The sequence below is a fragment of the Clinocottus analis genome, unplaced genomic scaffold (assembly GCF_023055335.1).
Source record: "Clinocottus analis isolate CAN_PGR_092001 unplaced genomic scaffold, fCliAna1.0.p SCAF_7, whole genome shotgun sequence".
Lineage (NCBI taxonomy): Eukaryota > Metazoa > Chordata > Actinopteri > Perciformes > Cottidae > Clinocottus > Clinocottus analis.
In genome coordinates this window covers 6,127,488-6,148,744 of record NW_027176229.1, presented here as the reverse complement: position 1 = coordinate 6,148,744, position 21,257 = coordinate 6,127,488, and the positions used below count along the sequence as shown (strand labels likewise).

The 21,257-nt window shown below is 41.6% G+C and overlaps 1 protein-coding gene across 17 annotated transcripts in view; it reads right to left on the bottom strand.

The window, feature by feature from the left end:
- The window catches only part of LOC137805005 (potassium channel subfamily T member 1-like), a 63,626-nt gene that overhangs the window by 35,599 nt on the left and 6,770 nt on the right, over positions 1-21,257 (bottom strand). For 12 of the 17 annotated variants that reach the window (XM_068604613.1, XM_068604616.1, XM_068604621.1 and 9 more), the window contains exon 4: positions 2,695-2,733. The exons of 3 other annotated variants lie outside the window; for them this stretch is intronic. In XM_068604613.1, coding sequence (XP_068460714.1) covers positions 2,695-2,733 — 39 coding nt within the window. Of the gene's footprint in view, positions 1-2,694; positions 2,734-10,471; positions 11,107-21,257 lie in introns of those variants that run through there. 2 more of the 17 variants (XM_068604624.1, XM_068604625.1) reach the window with 2 other exon arrangements.

Below are 21,257 nucleotides of genomic sequence, written 5' to 3'. Positions count from 1 at the left end.
TTATAACAAAAGAATTCTCCCGTTCCCTGAAGGGAAGCGTTCAATAGCACTCAGTCCCTGAGAAAGCACTGGAATATCTATCCGTCCTTAAAGAGATGCAATGCTGCGCTCAGCACTAGGGGGCGTAATCCACATTCAGAATCACGGACACAAACAGAACTGTGTGCAAATGAGGCTTAACGCAGAACCAACTTTCATCAGCCTTTAAAAAAGGTGAAAATGGCAACAAAATAAAAGTGTGGATGTATGAATTCAGTAAAAATGGGAATAGTAGTAAAAAGCTAATACAGTGGATTAATGCAGATGTTTTGTCATTCTCCTTCATTAGAGAGCACACTTCGTTGTGTGTTCTACAACTGCTTGACTGGCTTTACTTTCCCAAGGACTTTCAAGAAAATGTGTCTTCTCTCGTCAGACACTGCCACCTTCAGAAAACACAGACATAGGCTCATCACACCAGCCTCTGTACACACTACAAAGTCAGAAATGACAGCATGCCATTTGAAAAGACGATGGTAGGAAACAGCATCAAAAACAATGTCAAGCAGTGTCGAGGAAAGCTTTCGGAAATGAAGGCAATGTTTCTCTCACATTGTGTGACAGAAGAACATCCACCTTTAGTTACTTTCGCTGTTGTTGTAAATCACCAGTTTGTTACAACCTGCTACCGACTTAGTGTACACGTCTCGGGATCAAGCGCTTCTATATATTGAGAGGAAACAGCGGTGTTGGGTCGAGCACCCACTAAGAAGGCACCTTGAGCACCCTTGACCTCGATGCAATTTGAGGTTTCATAACGTGCTGTTGCTTAAAACGTATGACACTTGTGTAGCTCTTTGATTCTGCTGCTTTGAAACCAAACATTGCGGTTTTCTGAATGTGCAACATTGAAGAATGCTCTTTGATACGCTGGAGTCATTTCCTGTGATGTTTTAGTATAGTTTCAACTCAACTGCAACCACAAGAAGAACCTCAATGTCATTTGTGTTCATGTAATTTGTCATAGAAACAAAACAGAAACAGCTGAATATGTCTTTATTATCTATGTGTATAAACCTTCTTCCTTGTTAACAAGATAAAACAAAATGCAATATGCTCCATCAGCCTGAATTTCTACAGAAAGGATCAGCACAAAAGAGGATAACGGTGATGAATTGAACCCTAACATGTCAGCACATGATTATATCTATCCACTTAGCACATCCCCAAGGATCCCAATCCACTTTCCCACAGCAGAACAGGCCCAGAAAACACCACACTCAGGAGACATCCCACCACAGCCAAGTGATGAATGCTCTGCAGCAGGTCGGCTATTAACATGCTAAACTGCCAGCATGTATTGTCTAAAAAAATAAAAAATAAAAATCTACATTCATACTGCAAGCATATTATATTTGTTTCTCACCTCTGCAACAGAGAAAGCTTAAACACTCATGAGGGAAGTAGCAGGAAGCAAATTGAAAGTGCCAGAGAATTTATCTCGGCGCCTGTCCACGGACAGTTTTTCTCCTCTGTTGTCCTCCACAGCGGCTTGCTAGTAGCAGCATGGTATGCTCAGCACCTACACAGCTTAAACATGTAATTTGAGCAGTCAGAGAAGTTCCAGGCTGAGACACATCTGACTGAAATAATAATTTGTGAAAATTGCACTTAATTTATTTTTTTTAAATCAGGATAAAATCTAGATATGCTAAAAAAAACAAAAAAAAAACGGATACGATCTGGGAATCTGAACAAGGGATTTACATATTCAAGAGGGGAGTTTGCCTTATTGTCTCAGCCTACCACAGCCAGCCGTAACATTGGCTCAACACTCAATGGGAATTTTGTGGCTTCGTTCACAGCAAAGAGCAATAAAATACATTAACCCAAATAAACAATTAAAAAACATGTCCTTTGAAGAAAAAGGAGAAGCCATGTTTTTCCTACCCAACAACCAAATCTTTTGCACTTGCACATTTTAAGGCTTAAAATGTTATTCTTATGCAGAATACAGGACCCAATTCTGCCATTCATGATTTTCTAAGTTATAAATACACAAGATTTTACATGTCTGAGGAAAGTATGACAGCTTGTGTTGTCGGCTTTGAAGCTTCTAATGTCTCTGGATATTCCCGTCCTGATACTTAAGAATAAACCTTTGTATGTTCAGTGATGAAGAAGCAGTACACAGCATTAGTACAGCGCGAACAATTTACATTTTTGTGATTTTAGTGCCTGTTTCACCGATGTAACCACAGTGTGTCAGAGACTCATCTTCAAGCCAAGATCTACCAGTGACAGAGTGAAGACTGGTGTGCACATTCAGTCAAGGGACAGATAATACACCCGGAATATGTTGATGAAAACACACAAGCTGCCTTTTCAACATTTACTGCATCGTGATCGAATGCATACAAAAATGTTTCCAAATGTTTCTTTTGAATCTTTGCCACAGCAATTGTTGAAAAGGTAGCAACACATGAATGGGTTATTCTCAGCATTCTGCACACGTCACCACACCAATCATTGCCCACTTTACAGACATGTCACGGTGAGATTACCTCCAAGGTATAATGCCCACGTACAGTTTATGCAAAATCCGAAGCGAGCAATACTACGCATGTGCTTTTGTGCTCGCAAAACAGTCCAGTGTACAGTTATCATTGTAGATAAAATCCATGCCATGCAAGCATGATGCTGCCAGGGACTTACTGGGCATTGGTTGAGTCCATACTGTACTCCTCTTGATACCTGGACGCAGCACACATGGACACAGATAGGCATAGGTTAGGACAGAGTGGGGTCGGGGAAGGAGGAAAGGGAAGGAAAGAGCATAAAAAATAAAAAAAAGGATGCTACTCAGGATGCCGCTGTAATTAATTTGCATTCACTTGCATCTCGAGTCAGAATGCAACCATTTTAGGACCTTGTAGAATAATATGAGCTCAGTTTGTGCAGCAAGAAGGTTGAAGATGCGGATCTGAGGCCATGTTCGCGAGTTGATATCAGATCAGACTTCAGCTGCTTCTTACTGCACAGTTGAAGCCCACATGTCGAGACTTTGCTGACAAGGTTTCATTGAATCACCTTCAAATTCCACATGCAAGTAAGCATAAACATTCACGGTGGAAATTGACTGCATCCGAGCCCCGACGGGAAATACAAAATGTATTTCAGAGCTATTAATTCACAGGGCGCATGCAAGGCAAAGTCTGCACATGAAGGTAAATCAAAAACGTTGCTTCAGCTGACTAACGGACAGATGGGACACTTAATGCAAACCACAGGGGACCAGAGGACACACTCTCTTGGTCAATCGCACATGTTGAGATGGCCACGGAGAAAAGGGAACTGACAGACCTGGAGTCATACCCAGATATGTAACGGCTGACAGGCACATGGACAATTGTGATGAAACAAAGGTTCATTTTAACAATAAACCCAAGTTGAAAATATCGTAAATGGTTTTATAATGAGTTGCTATGAAGTTTAGGTCTGGCATAACAAAGACACATTTAGATACATTTTATTTACTTGGACTCTCTTTACAACAATCCTGCATGTACAGAATGTGCCAGATCAGATATTAATCAAAACTACATATGGCCTGAATACACTTAGTTCCTTTACTGAACAACATATTAGTTTTGATCCAAACACAACATATTATCTGCATAATTGCTACAGTTCTCTTGGTCTTCTTTGTAATATAAAAGATATTACTGCAGATTAAGTCCATCATCCTTACGTGTAGACATATTTCCCAAAGATTTAAAACACCGTTAACTATTAATCAATGAGTACTATATCTGTAGGTTATAGTCCTGTTCTTGCAATTCAAAAACAGATGCGAGTACACCGTTAGTCTAGTGAGTAAAATGCTTCAAGGCCAAGTCCAAAGCACCCAAGTCTAAAAATGTACATTTCAGCAGTGGCTGTATGAACATACACGTTAGGTTGATATCCCTTTAAACCTTGTAAATGATCAAAGTCTGTCTGCTGGTCAAAGTGTGAAGCAGGAAAGCCGGAGAAATAGGTGTTGTGAAAAGGTCATTATTTAGCAGTTCAGGCTGTTTGGTTGAAAAGCTTCTGACAAAACAATCCATTTTAAAAAGGACTAATGGAGTGTCCATTAAATCTGGAAGTTGTAGGTCACAAAAGAGAAACAGTACTTTGCCGGTAATTAATCAAGTACCGTTCAGCATCTCAACAACAGAGCATAGTCAATTATTATGATCCCCAGGAACCAATGAAATCCTCAACCGTGGGATTCAGTCCTTTAGTCTTTTTCTCAAAATCCACTCAAAGCCAATGTCAACAATGTTCCTAAATAAAATAAAAAGGTAAAAAGAAAGATGATTGGCGTGTATTTTTGGAAACTTTCTGATAGCAGTAAAGTTCAACTGCATTGCAGGATATGCAACAGACTGATTCGCTGTATGTGGCAGCGGAAAAAAAATGCATTTTCAAGCTATTTGAGACGACCTTTTATCTTAGGTTTTGTATATGTAATGTGACAAACATGTTTTCTGATGATCTGCTGGGCACCTCCAAATTAAAGATTAAAAAAAAAAAAAATTGTTCAGAAGTGAAAAGACAATTTACAAATGCTTAGCCTGCTCATCACAAATACTTTTCAAGCATGAAATCAACCTCACTGTCCACTTTGTGGCTATTGGACACAACAGTGTAATGAGCAGTAAAGATGCTATCAGGCTGTTAAGAGCTTTAGCATTGTAGAGGATACGATTAACAGAGGCTCCTTGTGCCCCATTAGCTCACAACACTCAGCACACCGGCTCGGTTCTTCCTCTGTTTCTTCAACATAAGCCAAATAAACTGAACCATCCCAACATTGATGCAGTTAGCGTCATGATGCCCTTCAATGTTTCACTCCAATGACGATAAAACAAATACAACAAAGCAGCGAACAGACCCTCACCTCCTAGCAGCTGATCTCTGATCACAAGTGTGCGCTGAGCTCCAGAGACAACATGTGCAAAATGACTAGCACTTTCAAAATATGGTTTCAAATGGCTCAAGGACTGACGGATAGAAAGTGGGAGGGCCTCACACACATACACCATCTCTGCAGCAATTTCAAGGGCAAATGGGACTTGTAGTTTTCGATCAGTGAACCTTCATCAGGAAGCGTGCCAACATTTTCTCATAACAGTACACAGCACTTACAGGCAGCTCAGGTAAATATAACATGGCACCTATGACACCTGGTTAAAAAGGAACTATAGCAGCAACAAACAGCAGCTTAATTAGTCTGTCCAAAACTACTACTGCTGCTGATCTGAAAATAAAAGCTGCTGGACACAAAACACTACTCCATTTCCATTTGACCTTTTTCACAGAGAATACCTGTTTCTGACGGGCTGGCAAGTGTCCATTAAAACCTAATAATAGAACCCATTCGATGGCTAAAGGTATATTAAACTGCAGGTAACCATAGCAACAGTACCTCCGTGTTACCTTCCCAGCTACAGTGTCTCTTATTTTTGGAAAATGACCTGACCAGGTGCAGGACTGACTACGAGTGGCAAAGTAAAAGAAATGAAAGGGCGGAAAAGTATTTTGAAAAAGTATGGCAAGAACTTTTTTTTTTCTGTTTGCCTATGGACATGGTGTCTGTTTTATAGAATATGATGGCCATTCATTTCATGTGCATCAGGACGAGTCATTACAAGTATGGATTACTAATAGATCCCCATTTCTAAATCCAAAACTGTGACACCTGCAACTAAAATGTTCCATTATAAAGCTTCGATGTTTGTGGGGTTGGACAATCTGATTACAGTCGTGAGACGACAACACTCAGACATCTGGTTTCAATCTCTGGGACAATGTAGTAGATGATTATGGATAATGTTGCAATCAATAAGCAGAAACGTTTTGTGGCTATACTGAACGTATATGATTTTTTCATCAATGTTATGTCATTTCCTACCTTTATTGATATAAAATTCACTGGACTACATATAAATATATAAAAGGTGCTTGTGATCTTGTGTCCCCCTTGTTGATGCTCTAGGCACGAGCAGCTTACTGGTAACATCAGAAACACTATGGACTCAATGATAGCGGCATTTTAGGGAGCTCTCTACCAAGCATCTCAGCCAATCACGGGGCTCCTTTCCTCGCTCACAATTCGGATTACGAAGGTCTGTGCTGGTGCTACTTTGCACTCTGCACATCACTGGTTGTGAGCGTTTTCTGGAACACGGCCCAGATTCAGTTCATCTGACATCCAGAGCTGGCTGTGTGAGCCTCTCAGTTTGGCAGCTTTGCTCGAATTATCCCACATCCCATTCTTAAGGTCTTGTAATTCATTCTCTATTAACTAATGCTCTTAAGAAGAAGGTCAAGGAACGGGAACGACGTGTGTGATCAATGATTTGGCCAATGCATGTGCACAATTACACGTTCATACACTGTTTCAGTGTGAGAGCCGTTTTAAAGGCCACTTCCACGCTTTTACATGTTCCCTCTTGTTATCTAAGGTACTTTTTAAAAAAGGCACATTTTCTTTAGGGACATGTATTAGCAACCGGAGCGCTCGTTATTTTTGGATTTCAACTCTCAAGTCAATCTCTTGAGATATTTTCATCCTCAGTGAATAATAACGATGGACAACATGCAATTTACCCCAAGGACCACATTAAAACCCCTCATTAAACCTCGAGTACTCAAATCAAAATGAGCGTAATTGTACCGTGAAAGCAGAGCACTATAAATAAAGATGAAGACAAAAGGGCAGAAGACACATACTTCAGCTGCCTGTGCAACAAATAAGTTGGGAAACGCCGTAAAATCGCTAACAACCACGGAGCAACTGGGCAGCCATGAATTTGAAAAGAATGTGAAGTAATTATTAGCTTGAAAACTAATTATTTCTCTGTCATTGTGAGAAAGTACTAATGATAGGCCAAACATCAACATCATGCTGTGTTAAAAGCAACCACAAGGCAAACATCCATCTACAAAAGAGAATAAGATAGTTTGTAGAGAGTGTCGACAGGCAGAGGACAATAGGATTGCAAAATAACACACCCTCTTCTATTCTAGTGAGCTGCTGCTCTTTGATTACAGCGACACTCGTCTTAGTATTTATTTAAACGGTGTAAATGTCCATTTCGCTCCAGCCGTTCCCCAACTGACTTCTGCTTACGGTAAAAGATATCCTGATTTAGCTATTTTTGGGTCATTTATTATACTCAAGGCAGCTGTTGGAGCAAAACCTCAAAATGTGGTTCAGGAGTTAATTTTGTTTACCTTTGAATAGATGTAAATGAATGTTTAAAGATGCACAATACACAAAAGATGTAGCGTGTGTGTGTTTTCGTGCACAAGAAGTAGTTGAAGGAATAACATCTTTTGCTATCCATATAGATCGACATAACATTTTATAGATTTGAATTTTTCCAAACACAAAACCATTCTTTTGCGAGACCTTTAGTGGCGCCTTGTCTAATGAGCACACCCCAGATGTTCCTGTTTAACTAGCAAAAGAAGGGACGATGCGTTGAGGGGAATATCAACATTAGTGAATGAATTCATGATTCTGTCGAAGCATCAATCAAAAAGTGGAAACATGAAATCAAAGACTGCGGCGTAGCTTTGATATCGAGGGCCGTTGCTGACTGTAAAAATGTAAAAAGGCATAACTTCATGAAACGCAGAACAGCTTTGGACTGACAGACGTGCTCTGTCGAAAGCTTAGTGCTGCTGAAATGTCAGCAAACTATATAAAGTCTATGCTGCATATCAGTCAATCACAAGTCCTGCTTTTTTGTTTTCCTCCTGTTGGCCTCTATCCAGTAAAACACCCAGTGTAATATACTAGTCTAGCATTATTGAGGAAATGAGTAACAGCTCCCACTGAGAGCTAACATTTCATTTCATTTCATTGCACACCAGCAGGCTTGAACCAAGTGCCCGTTTTCTAAAACAGATTTTTCACAAAGAGACCATGTGGTGGCGAGGCAGGATGGAGCCAACATGAATCTGTTCCTTGTATAATACAGTCCCCCCTGAAGATCCTCCAGGTCTCACTTAGTCTCCGCGCCACTTGGTGTTTGTAGTAGATGTTAATACTGTCGAAAGGAATCCATACACAGACATCAAGAACACACCTCGCTGCTGTATACTTTGCAGAATTCAATAAATTCTTTACTTGTGTTGCGGGCCAGACGATTGATCCACTCACTCCTCCCTCCACATCCTCTTATTCTTGAGCCAGCTGGACACAAATCCCACGCTGATCAAGTTTCTAAACCTGCACAGCCGGCTTAAGTCACACAGGAAGAGTAAAAGCATCGTGACAGGAAAAGGATGAAAAGGCAAAACGTTCATTCATTCATTGAAGACAGACAAACGTGTTGCCAAGAGCAGTAACCAAATAAATGGTTGACAGTGGTCCAAGTCTGGTTGGCCAGGGCAACCGGCCAACTGATAAATTAGGGTTTTACAGCCCTGGTCTTATTAGATCACCATGCAAGCAGTCTGGTGTTGCCGCTTGTCAATATTGTTTAATGTCTGGAAGGCAGTCTGTTTCTTCTTTTAGCATATTGGGAGCAGGTGTCAGCTGAGTCGCTGGCTTCTGTAAGACGGAGACTTTGATCGCTCCGACTGATCTGCAAACATCTCTACAACACGAGCTCCTTTATGCCACATTGTCACTGCCGGCGATGCCGGCTTTGTCATCGTCACTCTCATTCATGTCAGCATCTTCTCGTTACAAGGTTCCCATGATGAAGTGCTCAGTTCTTGCTTGTATTGTGAAGAACAGTCGTCTTCATCAGCACTGTGCTCGCTCATTAAAATGATGAGAAGTTTGTTATTACACTCACCATAAAGAAGCTATATGTACACACATCCTACACGAGGACAGCCATCTAAAAAGATCAAACCAATATTAAAAAATCTACTCTGAACAACATTTGAGGTGTGCCAGCATTGCATGCTTAATAAAGGGCAGGTAAAAAAAAAATAATTTTTTAAATCAGCCAGCAGCTAAAAAAATTTGGGCCAAAAATATGTATTTTTTATCATCAAAATGCAAAAGAGCACGCGACTTCTTGGAGTTGTGCCATTAAGTTAATATACTTTATTTCCTAACAAAGGTCATTCTAAAACTAAAATAAGATTTAAAAAAAATAATAATCATTGTCGTCTCCAGTATTTCTAACTCCTCTTCAGAGCCAACCATCCGTCTCTTTTAAAAGGACAACACTGTCCGCTCCGCAACACATCCTGACACCACTGACAGTGAGTCTCCTTTATTGATGGTAAATGAAGGTGAAGGAGGCCGAGCAAGAATGTTGACATATAAAAGAGACGTCAGCGAGTACAGAGCTTTATGGTTATGATTGCAGTGGTGATAATCTGCCAGACTATTTGACTAAATCACATGTATCGATCTATACCGTTTTACACTGACACTAAATGTTTTTCCACCCTAATGCTCTTGCTTTTATTATCAAACTGGAAAGAGGCATTCAACAACAAATGCTACTGCATTACATGCAAGAATGCCCACGGATGAATATTGGCGAGAAAAATGGGTTCCTGTGAGAGCTGTGCAGCGGTCTCTGAACCGCTGCCAAACAAAAACAATCTTTCTTCGGATTTGGCCAAACCCAACCTCCTGAAACCTGCAGATAAGAGTGCCAGTGTGAGCTTTGATGGCAGCATATCTGCTGATCTCAAGTTCTTTTATCGCTCTGAAAGAAAAAGAAAATAGATGGACTCGTAGTCTTCCTCAGTTATTACTGATTCAACCCATCCACCACCAACCACAATCTGATTTGTCTACCAAATGGGAGGAAGTGCCCTGATGGTGTAGGTCCCTCTGAAGAGGTGCAGGCGTGCTGAAATGTATGTAGTCTTTCTACCAGTATGTCAACCTAATCTCCCGTGGTTTGCATTTTGGTTTTTGTAAAAATGTAGTTTAAAATATAACTTCAGCTTTGGATGCAGTGGCATAGTGATATTGTACAACCCTACCAAAAAAAAAAAGATTCATAAAATTGTAATAGGAATGCAGCATCTACTGAATTATGCAATCACAATATACTGCAGCTATTAAATAAGTCCAACCCTGTGATGCCAAAAAAAATGATTGACAGCTGAAGCTTTTGCAACCATGCTGCTGTCTGTCATCAAATTGACTCATAGTGGCGCACTGGATGCGTTTGTTAAAACCTCAATGGGAGAACATTTATATACACATATATCCTGCCACCCGTAACGATTACTCATCCCTACAAATGTCCCTGGGAAATAACAACAAACGGGTTCACAGATTTTATGGAAATGGGATGTGGATCACGGCGCATCGTATGCCTAAAGGATGATTACGAGCCAAGTTATCCGGGAGACTTTATGCACCATGCGCTGGCGTCACATTTATGTTGGCGGATGCAGCGTGTGCGCAAGCGAGCTGCATTCACAAAAACATGCAGATCTGCGGCAGCTCTACCTTTGGCCGGCATCGCTCCCGAAAGAGCCCACGGTCCGCAGAGGACTGGAGGGGTTGACCCAGGTGGGCTCGGGGGTTTTCTGCGCCTCCGTCTTCACATCTGGGTCGATCTCCGAGGGAGAGGGCGTCAGTTTGGCGCCCGCCATGGCTCTCCGCCTCCCGAGCGTTGCCTCCAGCAGAGAATGCGCGGCCAATGCCTGGTCTCCTCCTGCTGGTGTCAGAGCGGGTGCTCGCGCTCAGCGACAGACTCCGCCGGAAAACCGCATCTCCCCAAGTCTTTCACTTTGGCTGCGCGGAGGCGGAGGGAGCGCGTCTCCCTCCCTGCCGCATCACGGGTTCCTCAGACACACCGAGCGCTCCTCCATCCCGGATGGTCATGTGGGATCCGTGAGACTCCGCGCGTCGTCACAATGGAGGCGTCAAACCCGCGCGGCTGAGCCAACGCGCTTCCTTGACGCGTTACATAACACGAAGGCGTGTCAGACGTGCCAATTACTCAATCACGGTCCGTCATTGCTACTTAATGTTGTAATGGTGCTGAATGGGAGACGGGATTACTCCAATCAACGCGGTCCTCACGTCACCATCCTCGGGTCTTCATTATTCAGCTGTTGTTATCGTTTCGACATAATGAGATGCAACAGGCACGAGCAGGTGGCCCAGTTAAGCACCCCATAGCACGATCGTCCTCATTTGCATACACGTGACACCTGGAGTGCAACCTGCACCAGACACAATATTAGACTGTCGGGTTAGCGTTTTAGAGACACGTCACATCTCTTCTAAATGCCCGAAATAATCCTCGGAAACACTGATTCGTAATTGGTAATTATCAATCAGCAATTAACCCGCAAGTCAAGACTGAGCAGCAGTTTTCAAAACAAACTGGTTTACTTTAAAATAAAGTGAATAAGAGTGTGAAAACAGTTAAAGTAAATGCAAAGATACCCAATGAAATGTGCTTTTATCAATTAAATATGTAAAAATGTGTTTCCAGCTGATCTAGTTTGCCAGTGACTTAGATGAGGTCACATGTAGTCAAAACAAACTGGTTTACTTTAAAATAAAGTGAATAAGAGTGTGAAAACAGTTAAAGTAAATGCAAAGATACCCAATGAAATGTGCTGTCCAATGCTCAAGTTGGATCGGCTGTCAGTGACAGTACACTATCGGATACCATGATTAAAATGAATAAATAACCTAATATTACATGTTTATCTGCATGTATTTGTTCCATTTTGTTTTGCAAAGCGAAGTTTCAGTCAAGCCTGATGATTCTTTACACAATGAAAATCAATAAAGAAGATCCCAGTTACGTGCACACAGTGCAGCGTGCTGCTTTTAATTCACCCTGCTATCAGATTTATTCTCCATATCAGCAAACATCCAAAGCTCAGGTATCCGTTTAATATCGGGGACTGTAAAAACTAGAATAGTGCATGTAATCATAGCATGTGGGCCACGAGAGAAAACAGAGAATATTTACATTTAGACATCCAATTAAAGTGTCCTTTTTTTTAAATTGACTGATTCATTGTTGCAAAAAGCCTGTGCTTGGAGAGTGGAAGAAACTGGAGCACCTTCATAAAACATGCAAAGGGATCACGCAAATCGGACCGTGAAAAGTACATCCCAGCTGGGAAGGGACAGCGTTGACAGCAATGCAGCCAGGTTGGCCCGGAGGGTTTAAGAGCTTCAAGGTGTGGTCTGTACTTAACTCGTCAGTAGCCTTGTGGGTCATTTTCATATTGAAATGGAAAGTGGGTGTGCAACAGCTTAGGTGTACAGTAGACAAATGAATCAATGTTTCCTTCTCTGTTTAACTGGTATAATGACCCTTGGCTGTAATGCGCTGACGGGATGCAGTTTATTCCTAATGCAACCCTGTGTCTTTATTGCTGGAAAATTATTTGGGATGGTGGGAGCGCAAGCACATCGTCACTCTGCAGAGCTTCATTGTTGCGATTCACAATCCTACAAATGTTCGCAGAAAACAACAACTTTGGCTTGGCAGGTTTTATCCTCGCCCAAGGATAATTGCAAAATGAGTTATTAGAAAGACTTTATGCACCCTGTGCGCTTGCATCCTGTTATTTTTTGGTGGATGCTGCATGTCTGCAAGTCGACCGCATTCAGAAACGTGTGACCTTGTAGCGGCTCTGCGGGCAGCTAAAGGTCCAGAGCGGGTTGAAGGGCCAGGTGAGCTCGGTGGTGTTCATGCGACTACAATGATGACATCATGGGTCGATCCGAGCGCGGAGGTGAGGGTTGGTGTTCATATTTCTCATTTCCTGATCATCATCATCATCATCATCATCATCATCATCATGGTGAAATTAAGGATCTCCAGGCCTATTGACAGACGTGCACTTACAGGATGCAGTTTATTTCTAATGCAGCCAGCGCAGACACACAAACTGAACTCTCGTTAGTAATGCATTTAGGAAATGCATAAAGCAACCCACGTTCATTCCACATGGCATTTGAGGTTTTGCCTTCAGGAAACGCATCAAATTATCTGTTGATAGTTGACGCGGGCCTGCAAAGAGTGTTGCATATTTAATCGGTGACTGGAAAGCTCTTTTTTTTTCTTCTCTAAAACCCTGGTATAAATATATAAATTAGAAATCTACTTAGCACCGACTGCTCCATTGGAGCAACATGGTGTTAAACAGACTCTGGTTGTACAGACTAACCCCTTGTTGTTGGTGCATGTTATGCTTGTAAAAAGGTATTGGTGATAACATTATGTACTGAGTCAATTCCCTCCGTATAAATAAATAATGGTTAAGGTCATTCATTTCATGGTAAACGACAATATGCAGAACAATAAACGATGTGTTTTTATTTTAATCATGTGTGAAAAACAAATATGTTCTTAAAAACTATATATGTCCATCCTTGTGGACTGGTGTGGTGCAAGTTCAGGGCAAAGAATCCAGAGTGGACTGAGGAAGAAAGAGAGCCGATTGAGACAGAAAATGAATGCAGACAAGTTCATCGGTGGCAGAAACTGACATGAGCACAGAGACACTCTGTGGGGAAGTAGAGAACTGCAGATTGTGCGAGTGTGATGCGATTTGACAACAGGCCCAAGGAGCCACTGTACTACAAACAGGGCCTAATGTACTGCTTATCTAATGACACAGATGGCAGTATAGCCCTGGCTTTAACTCCCGTTAGGTCGTACTAATGCAGCAGCGCCCTTGAACAAGATGCCCGACCACTTTACATGCTGCAGGTACATAACACCTGCTGGGACCTGCACCACAACCAGAGGAAAATGACAGATCATGCTCCAATTTAAGAGACCGCTTAATATTTCTGATCTCCAAGCTCGTAATTATTATAAGCTTACAGACTTATTGAGCATATGCTTACAGGATGCGGTTTATTTCTATTGAAGCAAGAGCTCCAGAATTATTGTATTATGATTAATCCACTGAGCGGCTTCAGATTCACACTGGTACATTTACATATTTAAGGCTGGATTCTGACAGCACAGCAAAATGCAGGAATATAAAACCAGCGAGAGAGAGAGAGAGAGAGAGAGAGAGAACTGCAGTGGAGCCTATTAGCGGAGAGCAGGGTATATCTGCTAACTCCGAAACGTCTGTCACTTAAACTTGAATGAATTCCTGTTACTAACTTCTAGCCACTGAGATCAAAACATGAGAACAGAGAAAGAAAGAAAAAGGAAACGGAGTATTTTTGTGACCATGCTGCAACAAAGTGCCATTGCTGTCACATTTTTGCAAAAAAATGCAGTTGAGGGAATTGCTCTAAATATGTGATCATATTGTCAGTAGAGCTGGGCGACAAGCCGATTGTATCAAATGTTTTACAATACATGGTTGAGGACGACGTTCAAAAGTGGAAGTACATTTTCTGTATGACAAGCCTGTAAACCCTGTTAATCCGACCTTCGAGTATACCAGCCAATCAGAGGCAGAGTAGGGCGGGTCATGGCTTCGCCAGAGCAGGATCACCTGTAGTTCATAGCCAACGTGCAAGCTCTCTTCAGACACGAGTAAACACAATGATCGCATTAACAAACAAGAGAGAGGAGTTTGTTTATAAAATAAACACAAGGCAGGACGCACAATAAATATTTTCCCCCTGTTATTTCCAAAAGTGTTTTTAAATCAGGGATTCAATGTATACAGAAGGAATATATAACAAAAATGAATTTCAACTGGCATCATTTAGCTTTTTTTAAGAAGTAACGTTTGGTGGAAGTGAAATAATGTACTTGTCTTTTATAGGCTTCTTTCACGATACTTACTGACAGTTGTCGCTTAAGTAATTAACAGAAGTTTGATTGAGTAAAAGTGGAATATTTTCTTTTCCTTTGCGACTTTTAAATTGTAAATTGCGTCGATGCCCTGTGAGAGCGCTGCCACCGCTGGGCCGGAGAATGTTGTAGTTGGTGAGCAACCGAGCCTCCCTCCGTGCTGCAGATGAGCGTCAAGAGCTGTGATAATGCTTCCTCTGTCAAAACATATTAAGGCAGTGAGCTGGCGCTGCTGTGGGCGAGCTGTCTGCCGGTGCACAGCATAGCCAGAGAGGAGGAAGGAGTCTAGCCAATGCCACTGGCAGGCTTACACACAGGAGTGCACACACGCACTCGAGCGCCCCACACACGCGCGCGCACACACACACACACACACACGCACACACACACTTTTAGCTTGCCGACTGCGGTTTCGCCAACGGCTGTTTTGTGCAAAAAGGTTCACCTACCCATTTACTGGACATAACCTTATGTTCTCTTTCCGAATATGAAGATGTTGTAAGGAATGTTCACTTGTGTAAAGAGGGTTTGCCAAAGCCATTGGTTCATTCATCAAAGGAATTAAAGAAAAAGCCATAGTCTTCATTTTGTCCCTGGAACTTTTAAATAATTTCTTTCAATATCTTATAAAAGACGGGAGTCCCTTGAACTGTAAATAAATACTACTTCAGCTTGTGCAGTATTTCATCATAATATGCCTGAAAAGAAATACAGCATGAATACAACTGTTTGGGGTTTTAGGATACAGCCATTTCCCTTTGAAACTTCCCTGAAAATATGCAAACACTTTTCATGATTCCACATTATAAAAGGACAAACAGGCCATGTTCAACAGTTTCATGAATAAAACAACAGCTCCCAGCGTGACTCTGTGCCAGAAAGCCGTATGGTGTCATCCTCATTTGCATTAAGAGGGACAATCAGCTTTTTTTGCCAATCTATTCTTTAGTTAATACACTCAATGTGGGGATGATGTACTAGTGTCAAAGTAAACGGACAGTAGGGGCAGCTACCACTGGGCTCTTTTATTAAATGATGCAGAAAATCCGTGATCAGTGAAGCACAGCAGCTCTATTGATTATGAAACCGTTTCCTGATTACATTGGTGGGGCCAATACCAAAAAACAGGCAAATACGTTCATCAGCACCACAGACAAAATCACCTCCAAACAAATGCAGGAAGAGACATTTATGTGATATTTGTTGATTATGATCAGATTTATGAAACATCTGATCATAATAACCGCCCACACACCCACTTACAGTGCTCACAACCTCATCCAAATGCCTCCATCATCACAGCTGCCTATTGAAATCTGACAAGCCAACTCCACCGATGCTAATTAAGTCAGCAGGACAAAGCATGGGGAATAAACTGCAAATGCACCAGAGATTTCCAAGCACAAAGATGTAAAGGCCCATAAGGGAAACCAAATCTGAAGAGTAACTGACATCTTATTCATCTCGAGACAACCCTCTGATAATTCACTTTCAATAGTCCGTCCTATTTAAGCTATTCCTCCGAGACTGTTCGTTTACAGAGGTAACCTCCGCTTTTTCAAAGACGAGCCAACTATGTGGGAGTGTACCTTAAACTAGCGTTTATTCAAATGGCTAGCAGGAGGCGAATCCTCGGGTTGCAAAAAGAAGTCGGGATTGTATAGAAATCTCTGAGAAAATTACCCTACTTCTCATTTAATTTAACAGTAAACATGAGTGTATTTTCTTAATCGCTAGTTTAAAAAAGGGTAGCGCTATAGGACATGGCTACTTTGTGATTGACAGGTCACTACAATGCTGTTGTCTGGTTTGGACATTTGAACCCTTTCCCATTTGAACCCTCACAGTGTGTTTTTTTAATTTGGGAAAGCCAATTGTAACACCTTGGTCCCCTTAAAGAGATTTTATTCAGGGTTTAGTTATACTTGGTTGCACTAGCTCCAGCAGCGCGTCACATTCGGTAGTTTAAAATCAAGAAGGCAACGACAAAAACGCTAAACTCCACAAACCAATAGTTGACATGATCACAGAGGCTACTTCCACTTCTTATAAACAGGTTATGTGCACTCAGCCACTGTAATGAGGAAAAAGAGCACTGTTATAGTGAGAAATTGGCAATTAATGCTGATGGCAACCAATTTTTTTAAACATAATAAAATACAGACAATGAACAGCAAAAAGTTCACCCAAAAGTGAATACATTCTAACATTTATTGACCACATTCAGATGCTACATGATGTACTGGTTGGCTCGCCGAGCCTCATTTAGCTGTCTAAGCAGAATAAAGCCAGATTGGTGGTCATCTCTGAAAGAACAGATGATGGACAAACAGATTAGTCTCACTCGGGGCAAACGGCTCTGTGGTGGGAATCAGCAAAAAGTTTAATAAAAACGAGTGATGAACAGCCAACTAGTGACTCGCTAGATTCATTTTTGGGAGATCTGTGAAGAACACAACAGCTGCACGACTACAGGCTGGCAACCACTTTTAAATGTTACTGTTGAGCCCTCCGATGTGCTTCCCCATGAACACCAATAAAACACTTCAGCAGAGATGCACGCTCATTGCTCCCAGCTTAAGCACGCTGTGCTGATTTCACCAATGCCTCCACTGTGTTAAGAGGAACTAAATCGGAGCGGAAATTGCCAAAATTGAGCGTTTTTCAAGGAACACAATGTCTGGTCTCGCCACAATTTTCACCGTTGACTTGTTCACATCTCAATTCCTGCTCACAGGCGGCACAAATCCTGAAAGAAACGTACCCCTTTATAATGCGAAGAAACAAACAGAAAGTGGACAACTTGTTTGTGGCCTTTGTCTCACTGTGATAACACCGACATGCCGGAGACACACAGCCACTCTGCTTTTCTGATGAGAACAAGTCTAGCGGTGCCTCCCACCTACTCTGTGCTGACGGGGGTGACTAATGCCACCTATGGTCTAAATTGCAAGCTCTGGGTGCTAAGTGGAACCGTTTATTTCACCAGTGATGACACTCAGCATTTCAAATAAATCAAGACTTTTTAAGTGAGAGGCTGTTGGGAAACTGTAGGGTCGCAACTTATATCATTCAATTTGGGCTTCTACCCGCCAAGTCAATTTCATGCAACTTGTCCGAAGTCATTCATCTCTCTGCATCGTCTTGACCGCAGGTTAACCCTCTGCTGTCTCTGGTGCCTTAACCGAAGTGCTCAGAGCTGCACTGTTCTCATTGTGGAGCAGCACAACACAACATTTAAGAGGAAACTCGCTTGTGAAGGGAGTTGTTGGATCGAGTCAAAAATAGGAATTCATGTGCACTGAGAAATGTGTGCAAAACATAGGACAAAATATATTCAACAGTATGAAAATGTAGCACAATATAGAAAATGTCAATATAAGCAATTGTTCCACTGCATTTCATTATGTAATAATAAAAACTATTATTATTTTCTGATAAAAAAAAATATGTGTGTGTGTATGTATATATATATATATATATATATATATATATATATATATATATATATATATATATATATATATATATATATATATATATATATATATATATGGTCTTACAAAAACTAAGCTAGCACTCCTCAATGTCAACTTCCTGTTCATTTTACATTGAGCATGAGGGCCTGCGGTGTAAACAAGTCCTCCGTGACTTATTGGACCTAATCATCCTCATCATCTTCATATTAGTGTCACGGATATATCTGCCTCCCTCGGATTTTATAATCCTTCTGCTCCTCCTCTCCTGCTGTGTCTTTGTTCTCTATCTTACCATCACCCTCCTAAACTCAGGTGGAAATCATCCAGGCATCAAATCCCAGCGGTCACTTCTGCAACAGACTCAGCTCAAACAAACAGCTGCTGCCAGTATCAGTGGACAATTTCTCTCTTTTTTCCACATCGAGTTTGATTCTTTAATATGTAACTGGACCGAGAGGGAAAAAAAGGGAGCAACCCCTGTCATCATAACAAAACAACCTTTTTGATTTACGGGAAACACACGGCCTGGACTAAACCTGCGGCTTCTTCAACATCAATAACTTTGGTTTATGAATCCATCTAAATCAAGTCAAAATGATTGCCACACTAAATACAGGGCCCTTTCATGAGCACTGTAAAGCTGTCATATTAGAGATAAAACATTTTCACGGCAGTACGAGTGAACGATCGGTGTCTGGGACTAGCTGTTGCGCGAAAGCAGAACATGAGTCAGTGCTGGGTCGCCATTCCAAGTGCCACTATTTGACTCATAAGGAGGTGTTTAGAGTTGATTCAGTGACCAATTAACACTCTTCACTCGGTCGACATTCCCATCAGCATGCTGCCTTGATTAGATGAGAAAAAAAAAACAAGATTAGACATGCAGAGGAAAGATAGATGGAACCAATTTCCACCCTGCTACTTGCTCTCCGTTTTCAAACCCTGTCGGCATGGACAAAAAAAAAAGAAAAAGTTCGATGGCTTAGTTGTTTCTATTTCTGATGCTGACTGAGGCTTGCCCCCCCTCCGCTGGCTGACAGACCGAGAAATAAGCCCACGTATACACACTCGGATGTATAATCAGACACTCAGAGGTGAACACACACACACACACACACACACACACACACACAATACTCAAACACTCACAGACCAATCGCCTGTCAGCCTTCATATGACTTCAGCGTGATTGCTCCTCTTCAGCACCCAGCCACCCACACAGCCGAGCCATAATTACAGCCCTCTTACACACAATCCTGTAGATAATGACAGCTCAGGAGAGCCCCCCAACCCACCCAACAACACACTCACACATCCACACCAGACAAGAAGAGATGAACGGAAACACAAAGACACACAATACTGTAACAGCACAGAAGGAATAATAGCCTCAATACTGTTGGAGCAACACCCATTGAGAAAGTTAGAAAACCTGTGAAATAGTCAGTAACTGCATTTATTTGACATTGTTAAAAAAAAAGGAAAATTCTGCTCCTATTTTGTTGCACTTAGGAAACATTAGAGGTGCTTCCACAGCTTAACTGTATGGTTAGGTAAAAAAACAACTTGGGTCCCTTTTTCCTGATTAGCACGGTTGTGTGGGCTGGTGTGAACGCTGTCAATCTAACTCTGGTACGGACGGACCAACAACCAAAATGAGACCACTCGAAATAGAGGGTCTCAGTCTGCTTCCAAGTGGCCTCTGATGCAGTTCGTGTGTGGCGTGAAAGCAAACTAACAAACCACAGGACATTATGATAGCAGAAACGAGATTTTGGCATCATTTCAAAAGCTAAGCAACTAATAAATACATCTGATGAGATCTTCTCCTTACCTGCAAATTAACTTGTGCGCATATCAGGTTATTTCCCCTGATTAATTGTTACAAAGCTGTTAAAAATTCTTCGCTTATTTCCGACTGTGTTATTTCATTAAGTCCATAAAATAAGCATCAACTCATTTCTGCGCAAGACTACTGTGCACTCCCCAATGTTCACAGAAATCATCTGAGAGTTTTCAAAAGCGGCTCTTCTTTATAGAGTCCTGTTAGTTCTTGGTCATAACATGTGCGTCGGGTTTATTATTTGCTGCATTAAATACTTCATGTCTGGCATTACTCAATTGCTTTGATTGTTTCCGTTTCTGTAGAGATCCTTCCTAGTTCAAATTGGACTTTCTATTGCAAACAAATTTGTAAAAAAATATGACATTGACATTAGGAAAGTGACACAACCCTTAATTTTGATGATATTTTTTTTAGCTAGCTAGATCAAATTTCATATTTTTTTACAACCTGTTTGATCATCTGACAGCGCTTCGTGCTGCATAACGGGACTCCCTTCAAGCTATATTTAGTGAGCCATCACGGACTCTTTCCGCCTACTGTCTTTTACTCTCATAGCCCACTATGACAGATGCCAGGAAACAGATGCAACAGGCCATCGGGGCAGGGAGTGGGAGCTCTCTATCTTGGGGTTAATTTGTTTTGAGGCTTTACACTCGACAGGGCATCAGCACCGGAAATAATCAACAGCAGAAACTATGAGCGGGTGCAGGATCATCAACCAAGAAATAAACTGTCTCCGAAGCTCAGTGACAGCGTCTGCTTCTGTTTCCACTCCGGGGCTCGGAAAACAGCAATTAACGGCATTACACACCATCAATAATCCTGTTTCCTTCTTTCGCTTGCTCATTTTCTAACCCACATTGTGCAGATGTTTGTCTGACAAGCTGCAGTTTACAGCGGTTATTTGTTTTAAAGAAACAAAGGCCGTTTTTTGTCTGCATCTGCGACAAGATCTGGCGTGCGCACACACACACTGCTAGCCCGACAACAAACCCTAATTACCCTTTGCAATTGAATAGCGATCAGCAAAACAATTCCCAGGACACACACACACACACACACATACACACACACACACACACACACAACTCAAGGTCTACAAGGCAGAGAAGTGATCAATGTCCCTGCATGTTGACTGAATTTCCATGTAATTAACGTGCAGTCTAA